The 11,049-nt window shown below is 51.2% G+C and overlaps 2 protein-coding genes across 2 annotated transcripts in view; both read right to left on the bottom strand.

Moving 5' to 3' along the window:
* Positions 1-2,057: 2,057 nt before the first annotated feature.
* Hcar2 (hydroxycarboxylic acid receptor 2) lies at positions 2,058-4,444 on the bottom strand. Its single transcript, XM_010604353.3, has one exon. The coding sequence runs from the start codon at positions 3,992-3,994 to the stop codon at positions 2,915-2,917; it is 1,080 nt and encodes a 359-aa protein (XP_010602655.1). The 5' UTR covers positions 3,995-4,444; the 3' UTR covers positions 2,058-2,914.
* A 5,914-nt stretch (positions 4,445-10,358) lies between these two features.
* The window catches only part of LOC104848523 (hydroxycarboxylic acid receptor 1), a 3,021-nt gene continuing 2,330 nt past the window's right edge, over positions 10,359-11,049 (bottom strand). The window contains exon 3 of the mRNA XM_033762681.1: positions 10,359-10,862. Coding sequence (XP_033618572.1) covers positions 10,359-10,862 — 504 coding nt within the window. The remainder of the gene's footprint in view (positions 10,863-11,049) is intronic.

Consider the following 11,049-nt stretch of genomic DNA (forward strand, 5'->3'; position numbering starts at 1 on the left):
TTTGTTTTTGAGACAGGGTCTCACTATGTAGGAGAGACTGACCTGGAACTCACTGTGCAGCTCAGGCTGGTCTCGAACTCACAGTGATCCTCCTGCCTCAGCCTCCCGAGTGCTGGGATTACAGGAGTGAGCCACGACAGCATGCCTGGCATGATGTGCGAATTTTAAAAGAGAGCTGAGCTCCTGCTGTGTTTTGGAACACTTCTCTAGTTAAAGGTGATCTGTAGGCTGGAGATTTAGCTCAGTGGTTCTGCCACCTGCTTCACAAGCGCAAGGACCCAAGTTTGATCCCTGGTACCAAAAAAAAAAAAAAGGGATCTTGTTTCCCAAGACTGTCATTTTTCATTGTTTTCATAGGACAGAGTTTTATACCTCTCCATGTGGCTGGTCTCACATCATTGGGCTGGACACACTGGCCTCTTCTCTGTCCCTCATTGTGGAAGGCTGAATTGTAGCCACCAAAATGCATGTTCACTCCAAATCTCAGAGTGTGACCTTACCGGGGATAAGTAAGGTGTGGTTAAGATGTAGTTCCTGGGTCAGGGTGACCCTAACCAGTGACAAGTGTCCATAGAGACAGAGGAGGAGACAGAGACACCAAGAGAAGTGAGGATGGAGGATGGGACAACCTGTTCACGGGCCAAGAAACCCCAGCAATCCCAGCGATCCCACTCGAGGAAGCGCAGGAAAGATCCAGAAGGCCAGGTGCGGTGCTGCACACCCTCACCCCAGCACCCTGGGAGGCTGAGGATCAAGTTTGAGCGAGCCCTCCCAATTTAGCAACTCAGAGAGACTCTGTCTCAAAATAGAAGGTATAGAAGGCTGGGGATTTGGATCAATGCAAAAGCCCTGGGTTCAGTCCCTAGTACTGGAAAAACAAAAAACTCCAGAAGGAACCAAGCCTTCCAATAATTTGCTTTTGGACTTCTGGCCTCCAGAACAGCGAGGGTCTTAATTTCTATTGTCTTATGCCATCCAGTGTATGGTGCGCCGTTAAGGTGACCAGTGGAAACCCCACACATCCGACTGATTTCACCCCCCCTCGCTCTGCTTGGACCGCTCCTCCCAGACTTTTCCACGGTTTGCTCTGACTTGTCTCTCTGGGCTGAGCTCAGAGTCACCTCCTCATCCAGCTCCCTGTCCCTGTCACCCTGCTTTATGTCTCTACCTCGCCCCTCGCTGGCCCGCTGCCTGGAACGTGAGGACTTTGCCATCCTTGCCCCTGCCCTGCCTCTGCCCCGCAGAACAGTGCTTAGCACCTCATCGCTGCCCAGTCCGTAAAACCGGGTGAACCCCCGAATCAAAGAGCAAAGGGGAGCGCCCAGCTGCACCCCGCACCCCGAGAGTTGAGGTGTCCTGCAGGTTCCCACTGACTCAGGCCTGAGGCTGGGGAAACCCCGGGCTCATCTCCTCTCTCTCTTCCGTGAGAAGGGGCCCCGGCTTCCTCCTTGCCACCTCTAGGAGCTGCGTGGGGATCCAGACAGGCGAACTCCTCGGAACAGGAGAAACTTCATTTATCACCACGCACCGGCTGGAGGCGGAGGACCCAAATCCTTATCTGTATCTGCCGCGTCGGGAGGCGGCAGCAAGCCCCATCTTGCTCAGATCAGGATTGACAGTGGATGGAAATGAAATCGTAACAGAAACTTGGACCGATCACAGCCTCAAACCAGTACATCTTCTTTCCATGTCGGAACCAGGAACTGAAACCTCCACAGGAAGCTCTTCCTCCTGCTGTGGGAAGATCCCACTCTGGTCTGATCCCCCTTTTAATACACAAATGCTAAGAGCCGTGCTCCCCGCGCTCCTAAGTAAAACGGACATTCTTCTTGCAAGCCTGCCTGTCCCACCCTTCTGAATTTTCCTTATTTAGTCTCAGCACTTTCCTGTCCCTACACGTGTCATTTTTGCTTGCCGTCTCATGACTTAACTCACTTTGCAGGGCACAGGGTTTTCCCACCAGGACAGAGTTGACAGCCCCTAACAGTCTCCGCTTGAGTAAGACGTGCACTCTGTGAACCCTCACCCACTGAGATGCCACACCACACTGTGTCTCCTTTCAAAATTTATTGAAATAGTAGATTTAAGAGCAAAACACAAGCAAATGACCCAGGAGGAACTGGTCCCCTCCAGCCACCGCTGGAGCACATTTCAGGGCAGCAGCACATTTCTCATTAGTGATAAAAGCAAACAGGCGGGAAGTGACTCGCCTCCCTGAGGCCTTTCACCTGCTCAGCCCTCGGCTGAGTGTGAACAAGGGTGGGATGGATCAGTCACCGGTTGTAGCACTAGGGCCACTGCTGTCCCTTAACACTGGTCAGCTCCATCCCTCCTAGGGCTCACCCCCTTCTCACCACCCCTGGGAACTCAGGTACCACTAGGAGCTTCCGGACGTCTGCCTTGTCCGTTTCTGCCAATGCGGGGCCGGGAGTGAATTGGGCTGTGGGACCCGGGTGATGACTGGCTTCTTAGGGCTGCCTGGGCCCCCTCCAGAACCGCAAGATTCTCCCCCAGTCTCTCGACTCTCTCTGTCCCTGCTGGGGTGCACAAAAGCTTGAGATCACCCTGGGAGCTGAGGGTCATCCAAGTCTCAGGCAGGGGGAGGACGGAGCCGTGCAGCGCAGGCGCTGAAGGGTGGGACTGAAGCTGTGCGGACAGAAACGTGGGTGCTCTGTCCGTCTTCAGGTGCCAGAGCTGAGGCAGAAGTTTCAACTGTCTCAGAGCCTAGTTCTCTGTTCCCCAAAACTTTCTGTGGTCATAGTTTGCAGTCGAGTCTCCCACACTCGGCCGCACGGTCTAAATATGCTTCTCTGAATCTGGAAGGTCCAGGAAACCGCAGGCCGAGTCTATCGATGTCACCATGTGTCCCTGCAGTGGGCTTGACGCTTGGTGAGTCTCTCCGCAGCCCCGTTATTTAACGTGAGCTGGGGGCCAGAGAAGAGGGGCTCCAGGGCTCGCTGGGGTTGGCCATCAGCGCGTCTGGGGCGCCTCTGCCGCTGCTGGGGTCCCCAGTGAGCTCCACGCTGGTGCTGCGGTTGTTTTCTGGCTCCCGCAGCGTCCTCCGGAGACAGCGGTTGAGGAGCGAGGAGAAGAAGTTGGGAAAGGAGGGGCTGGAGAAGTAGTACACCACGGGGTCCAGCATGCTGTTCATGTAGGTGAAGCTGAGCGTGATGAAGAACGCCAGGTCGACCGAGCGGTACATCTCGCAGTCCTGCGTGCCCGAGGTGTGCAGGAGCCATAAGACGCGGATCCGCACGGCCACGCTGGGCAGGAAGCAGATGACGAAGACGATGGCCACCACCAGGATGAAGTTGATGGCTCGCCTGATCTTGGCGTGCCTGTCCATCTGTCTCTGCCGCAGGCTCCAGATGATCCGGAAGGAGCAGAACAGGATGATGGCCAGGGGCAGGAAGAACTCCAGGAGGAACATGGCATCATGCCACTGGAAAGTGTGGCAGATGCTGAAGCTGCTGCACAGCTTGGCGGGGCCGTTCTGGGTGAGCATGGAGTTGCGCAGGAGGTGAACCGTCAGGCCGATGGTGACGGCCCACAGCAGGCAGGAGACCACGGCCGCCGTGCGGTTCGAGATCTTGTTGAGCGCGTGGTGGGGGTGCACCACGCGGAAGTACCGGTCCACGGCCACCACCGTGAGGAAGATGATGCTGCCCTGCCGGTTCATGGCCAGCATGAAGAGCATCAGCCGGCAGGGGACGTCCCCGAACTTCCAGTCCCATTTCTTCACGTAGTTGTCCGTCAGGAAGGGCAAACAGATGATCAGGAGAAAGTCAGCCACGGCCAGGTTGAACAGGAAGATCCGGCTGGATTTCCAGGATTTGAGGTGGAAGCAGAAAATCCACAGGGCCAGGCCGTTGCCCAGGAGCCCAAACACGAACTCCAGCCCCACCACGGGCGCCAGCACCTTGGCGATGCATTCGTCTCGGAAGACGCAGCAGTTCTTGCCGTGGATGACCAGAAAGTGGTCCTGGACGCTCATGAGTGGGCCGGGCCGGGCCGCGGCAGGGCGCAGCGCTCCCTCGCTCGCCAGTGCCCGGGAGAGGCCGGCTGTGGCAACCGTGTGGCTCAGCCCTCGACTTTATGTCACGGGGGTGTTGAAATAGATGACTGAATGGTTACCAGGAAACTACGAAATCACTTGAAAAAAAAAAAGCTGGCAAGGCTCTTATGCAACCTGCTGTTTGCATAAACAAGTAATAAAATCCCCTGAGCAGACAGGAACTCACCGCATTTTCTCAACGTAAAGGATAAGTTTGGGCAAGCCGGCTGGCATTTCGGAATTACTAAGATCCGGGGGACATCCCTTGGGGGGCTGTGCTGTGCTCAGGATGAAGCACCTAGTGCGGGAGGGTTAAGCTCACCGTCACTTGCATGAGTGACATCCACCGTGGCAGCCATAACAGTGCTCCATTCCACGGCATGGCTTTCCAGAAACTCCAAGGAGCAGCGTGGAACGTTCGCATGAGTCAGATACGAGGACAGAGCAGCACACCTGTGATTCGCCTTTGCAGGGGTGAAGCACAGAGCCCTTGCTCATTTTAAGAAGAGATGTGATGAACCTGAGCCCTTTTCCTCAGCCACATCTCTGTGCAAACATGGGTTGCTTTTCTACACTGAGCTCTGCAATCAGTCTCTAGTTAGAAAAGAATGCTGGGCTGGGGGGCTGGATGCCAGGTGTGGTGGTGCATGCACTCAGGAGGCTGAAGCAGGAGGATCCCTGTGATTTCAAAGCCAGCCTAGGCTGCATAAGACCTTGTCTCACAAAAACCAATTTTTTTCTTAGTCCATGTTTGCAATATATACTGATTACATTAATTGCAGGCTACATGATTTTTGTTGTTGTTGTTTATTTTTGGTATGGGGGAATCAAACTTAGGACCTTGAGCCTGCCTTGCACTTGTGAGGAACGCGGTAGAACCACTGAGCTAAATCCCTGGCCCCACATGGAATTTTTTTAAAGGCCCTATTTTTTTAAAAAGCCCCCATTTCTATAAACTGAGAGCTGCAGGACCTAGAAGGACACTAAGCTTGGCCTTGAAGGGTATCAGGTTTTAGAATTTTTTTAGTGTAATGGAGGTCATCCTGTAGAACATTCTATAGTTTAATATTTTACTCTCATGAGTTTTTTCTTTTTTATTTATCTATTTCTTTATTTTTAAGACTGAATCTTGTTATGCAGTCCAGGCTGGCCCTGAACTTTATATTTAGCCCAGGTTGGCCTTAAACTTGTGATGCTCCTGCCTCAGCCTCCCAAGTAGCTGGGATTACATGCATGACATTTCTAATTATATTGTTGTACTTTGAGTTAGAAATTGGAAATGTAGAGCCAGGGATTTGGTTTAGTGGCTTCGCCGCCTGCCTCACACGCACAAGAGCCCGAGTTTGATCCCCGGTACAAAAAAAAGAAAAAAATTGGAAATGTATTCCCTTAGTTGTGTGCCTAAATTCAGTAACTGGGTGATGATGAAGATGAAGACCATTAAAGCACCTGCATTACAGAGAGTTTCCAGTGTGTGGAACCCCGTGCCTCAAGCTTTAAATGTGTTATCTTATTGTGCCCTCTGGACTGTCACCTACGAGGGAAGGACTAGCACTGATCTTATTTCTTTTCTTTTTTGTGTTTGTTTCTTTCTTTGTTTTTTGAGACAGGGTCTCACTACATATTCCAGGCTGGCCTCTAACTCACAGCGATCCTCCTGCCTCAGCCTCCAAGTGTTGGGATTACAGGTGCGCGCGACCACACCCAGCAGGTCCGATTTCAAAATGAGTAAAGTGAAACTCAGAGCAGCTGATAATATGTTCAAGTCACCCAACTAATGAATGAAAAGCATAGATTTGAATCTGTCATTGACTTTCAGACCTGTGTCCCTAACCACTACACCACCCTGCCTCTTAGTGCATCTTGCCTGGCCAATTGTGTTGCACTGGATGGAGGTCATATGGAGCACTTGTGCTACTGAAATGCTTGCCATTTGTTTCTGCCCTTATTTCCTTGAGCACCGAGCTTTCTTCCTGGATAAATGTGGACTTGTCACCAACATCCCCAGAGTAATCCTAATGGGCTTTATTAACTGAGAGTCCAGAAAACTATGGATGTAGTTATTTCTGGCAGCTAGAATTTGCGAGGGATCTTCCTTCCTCACTTTTACCATTTTATATTTTTTACAGCAGTGCAGGTGCATAAAATTAGGAAACAGATTGCAAAAGGAGACAAGCTGGGTTTTGTTGTAGCTCTGTCGTTAATGAGCTGCCCAGCCTCAGCCCGACGGCTTCCTCTTTGGGAAACCAAGGAAGTCGGCGATCTCTGAGTTCCTTACTTCGGTGTCTAGCGGTCTGATTCCAAACCAAGGTTCCCAACCGCCCAGGAGCCCTCAGTTCCGCACCTCCCTGGACCTGGGTGTTATGGAATTTCCAGTCTTCCCACTGCAAGGCGGGCAGGTTTTGTCTTGCTTGGGTCCTTCTTTTATGCAGCTATTTTTTTTTTCTTACTAGTGTGTGAGCTGTACAGAAACCTGTTTTTGTGAATCATTCCAAAGACTAAGGCAGTGATTCCTGGAGTTTGGTAGAAACTCCACTCAACATTTGTGACTCTCACAAGGACCTTATTCTCTATGCTTGGTTTCCTTGACAGGCAGAAGGTGTGCCGAAGGACTAGAGTGAGCTATTTTTTGAGAAAGGGTCTATCTTGAGCAGGTTGACCTCAAATTCTGGACTCAAGAGATCCTCCTGCCTCAGCCTGCAAAGCAGGTGGGACTATAGGTACATGACACAAATTGCATATATTCAATACTGAACTGCCACTGGGGGAGTAGTTCAGTGGTAGAGAGCTTGCCTAGTGTGCCCAGCACCAGACACACACACACACACACACACACACACACACACACCACAGCTGTCTTTCACCAGCCGTTTGCTATGTGTAGCCTCAATCAGTCTTTGTACAAGCCCTGTGGGAGTGGTGCTGTTGTTATTATCATTCCCATTTCACAGATTGAACAACTGAGCCTTGGAAATGTAAAGTACTTAGCTATTTCCTGTCTTTGACCAACCAGGGATTCCTGTTTTAGTTTTCCATTACTGTGTAACAAACCACAGACCCTAGTGGCTTCAGATAACCACACCTCAGACAACCAAGTACGATCATTTATGGTCCTTTGGGTTGTCTGGGCTCAGCTGACTGTTTCTCACTTGGGGCCCTTGATGGCAGCTGGGCTAAAGTCACAAGGATGGGTAAGCAGGACAGTAGCTCCTCTCCCTCTTCATGGAATCTTGAGCTTCTCTATGTGGCTCTTCTGTGTGACTTTTTTTCTTCCTTTCTTTTTAACTCCAGGGCCTTTGCATGGAGCTATACCCCAGCTCTTTTAAAATTTTTATTTTGAGGGGCTGGGGATTTAGTTCAGTGATTCTACTGCCTGCCTCGCAAGAGCAAGGACCCAAGTTTGATCCCCAGGACCAAAAAAAAATTTTTTTAATTTTGAGCAAGGCCTCCCTAAATTGCCTGGTTGGCTTGAACTTGCGATTCTCCTGTCTCAGCCTCCAGAGTAGCTGAGATGACAGGTGTGCATCACCATGCCTGGCTCCATGTGGCTTTTTCCATTGGCCTTTCTATGTTGTCTCACTGTGTGGCACCAAAACACAGCTTCTGTCCATGTTCTGTGCAAGGGGAGGCTAGATACCATACGTGGTCCGCTTGGGGCTTCCAGGAGCCATAGGTGCCCTGCTTAATGCCTGACCATCATCCTTACCACAATGAACTGGTGAAAGTAGGTTGTAGGGCCAGTCCTTGTCCCAGCAGAGACACGCAGAGTGGGAGTAGCAGAGAGCATATATCACCAGAGCCATGGTCTCAGGAACGGAATTCAGTGATTAAACAGGGAGGGCCTGGAGCCGGGCACGGTGGCACACATCCATAATCCCAGCACTTGGGAGGCTGAGGCAGGAGGATCACTGCAAGTTTGAGGCCACCCTGGGCTACATAGTGAGTTCAGAGTCGGCCTGAACTACAAAGGGAGACCCAACCTCAAAAAACCCAAAACAAACAAAGACAGAAGGAAGGCCTATAGAGGGGACACTGAACATAGATTACACCCACATGTGAGCCCACCTATTTCTCTCGATTTAGAGCCAGACTCATGGATGTGCTAGGTTCATGCCCAGTTGATACCCTCTCCAAATCCGGAATAGTTTTCCAATAAGGGCCCCACCCTTCCTGTCTGCATCCAGCCCTGCAGATGATGCCACGGGTCCTGTGGGGCTCTCTGTAGCCTTGTGTCGGGGTTTTGAGCCGCAGTGGAGCCTGCTGTGGCTCAGGAGGCCCAGAGCAGGCAGTTGGGACCTGCATCACAGCAGGGCTGGGTCCCACCTCACCTGGCCTTCTCGTAATCCTGGCAACTGTTTCCCCCTCTGGCCCTGAGATCCAACCCTCTCCAGGGTGCTCTGCCACTGCAGACACCTTAACCTTTCAGGTGTGGATTTGTTTTGTTTACCTTCTAGGTTTTAATTAATCAAGGGAAAAAAAAAAAAACATCCTGAACAGACCAGCACTTAAACTTTTACCACTGTCAGCACCAATAAAAGGTTCTGGTTCCCACAATGGACCCATAGAACAGCTGACCAGTACCCCCTCGGCTCCCCTGTGACTTTTACTAAACAACTGGGAGGGAGGGAGGGAGGCCTTCCCACTAGATCTGTTCCTTTCCTGTTCCAGGTAGCTGCAAAGGAGCCTCATCACCTACGCTCCACACCTTATGAACAAAAATGCTTCTTGGTAAGATTTGTGTCACATCCTGCGAGTATAAAAAAGGAAGCGAGCTGAGAATCGAGACTTTGTTTGAGGTTTTGCTTTCTCTTCCTTTTGATTTGTTCTTGCTGCTTTAGTGCACACCTCTGTCCACAGCTCTGCCTGAGCTTCCGGACCACGAGGGCTGTGCTTTCCTTGTGGGGGCAAAGTCGCAGAAGTCTTCCAAGCCAGTCACACACAAGACACGCACGTTCTTTCAAAATCTGTGTTTATTAAGTTGAAGCAACGGAATGGCTGAGGAAACAACTGTAACTAAGAATAGATCAAAAGCAGAAGCACGGATTTTCACAAATTACTATTAGGAGGACACGTGGTCCCTTGATGCTCGCAGAATCCTTGGCTTCACCCCCTGGGTAGCTGGGGAACAAGGGAATCCAGGTCTTGTAATGAAGCAGCTACTTAGGGTCCCTGCACCATAAAAAAAAACTACTTTTTTCCCTCGGTGGGGTTTATTTGTTTCTTTTTAGTTTTTTGAGACAGGGTCTCACTATGCAGTTGAGACTGACCTGGAACTCACTATGTAGCCCAGCCTGGTCTCGAACTCACAGCGATCCTCCTACCTCAGCCTCCCGAGTGCTGGGATCACAGGTGTGCGCCACCACGCCCGGCCGTGCTTCAGTTTCTTGATGTGTAAAATGTGTTAATGTAATAATAAGTCATAATATCGAGGGCTTACTTCCAAACACAGCTTCCGGTTTTACATGCACTAACTCTTGCATTCATTCAGTCAGCAAGTCTTTACTGAGCATTTGCTATATGCAGGTATTTTTCTAGGCACCAGGGACATAATGGTAAACAAAGACCTTTAAGCTTCAGGACTCTACCTTCCTTGAATCTGGGAAGTCAGTATTTCTGGTACCCCTGTTTGACGTGAGAAAACTAAAACAGAAAGTGGGTAAATAAAATCTGCCCCAGGATCACACATGTCATCCTGGCTGAGCTGGGATTCAGATTGGATCTACCTTAACTTCTGCGAGCCACACTTCATCACCAGGCTGGGCCAAGCCTCTGAAAAAGGAATAGGCAGAGACAGCCTACAGGGTGTTTTGAGGCAAAGGAATGAAAAGTTGGCAAGATTCAGTGTGGAGAGAGTACCCTGGGGATTTGAGAAGAGGAAATAAAGGAGGAAAGAGTAACTTTCACTGCTTTGCAGTTGGAGAATGGAGCCAGGTTTAGGGTGGAACAATTTCCCCAAATTCAGGCAGGAGCAGCCTGTCGTCTCATGGAGTCATCTGGATTTGAGAGTTCCAGAGCAGGTTTGGGAAATGCTCATGCATAAGGGGGTCCCTGCCGTGAGGGGAACCCCACAGTACACACAGACCAAGTCTAGAAACTGTCTTCAGTGAAAGTGCAAAGGCCTTAAACATCTCTGCCACCCGCAAAGCTACTGTCGCACAAAGATGGCCAACCGTCCTCCAGGCAAAAAGGATTGTGCCTGGCGCCCAACAATGAAGTCAGCAAATACTTGGAAAATGAGTGAACGAGACCCGTCCACACTCACATAAAAAGCAGCCAGAAGCAGTGAGGCTGGACTTGGCGTATCTCAAAGGTCAACAAGGATTGCTGCTCTCGACTCCCCTGAGAAACCAGGGCAGGAAAACATAACCCTCAGCACCTTCTTTGAAATGTAAGGATCTGCAGAAAAATGTGGACACTCCGAGGTCAGAGCAAGATCGTTTTGTTGTGGTTCCCGGGCTACCTGGCAGTCACGACATGGGCAGTGAAATGAACAGAGGGGCACCAGGAGGATGGGCAACCGCAACCGGAGATGACCCAGTCCAGACGGCCCGCTCAGCCAAAAGCCAAGCATGGACTTGGTCCAGTTTCTGTTTCCCAAGATTAGTACTGCGGGCCAGAGGATAAGAAGTACCGAGGAGTCATTCAGCTCACTCATCCCCACTGAGCAAGGCACACTAACTAGTTCCCCAGCCACTACAGGTGACACAGGAGCCCAGCAGTTCCCAAGCAACGCACCCATCCTCCGGGTCACACGCTGTCCCGTCACTGCGATCAGAGCACAGAGACCAAACGAACTCACATCATCGGGCTGGAACCTTCCACAGTTAGAGGGACGTGGCTTTCAGTTCCCACAGAGGCAGGTGGACACTGCGAGAAAGGGTGGTGGCATTTTCCAGTCCTCCGTGCGGAGCGCGGGGCCGCTCGGAGGGGCCCGTGTGTCCTGGAGCCGCTCAACTCTGCAGGTCCCGCCGGGTGTCCGGTGGGCTCTGGCCGCC

The sequence above is a fragment of the Fukomys damarensis genome, unplaced genomic scaffold, assembly GCF_012274545.1.
Source record: "Fukomys damarensis isolate Sample0158 unplaced genomic scaffold, DMR_v1.0_HiC HiC_scaffold_12, whole genome shotgun sequence".
NCBI classification, from domain to species: Eukaryota; Metazoa; Chordata; class Mammalia; order Rodentia; family Bathyergidae; genus Fukomys; species Fukomys damarensis.

Coding starts and splice junctions, on each gene's coding strand:
- Hcar2 (XM_010604353.3), bottom strand. CDS start 3,994: ATGAGCGTCCAGGACCACTTTCTGGTCATCCACGGCAAGAACTGCTGC.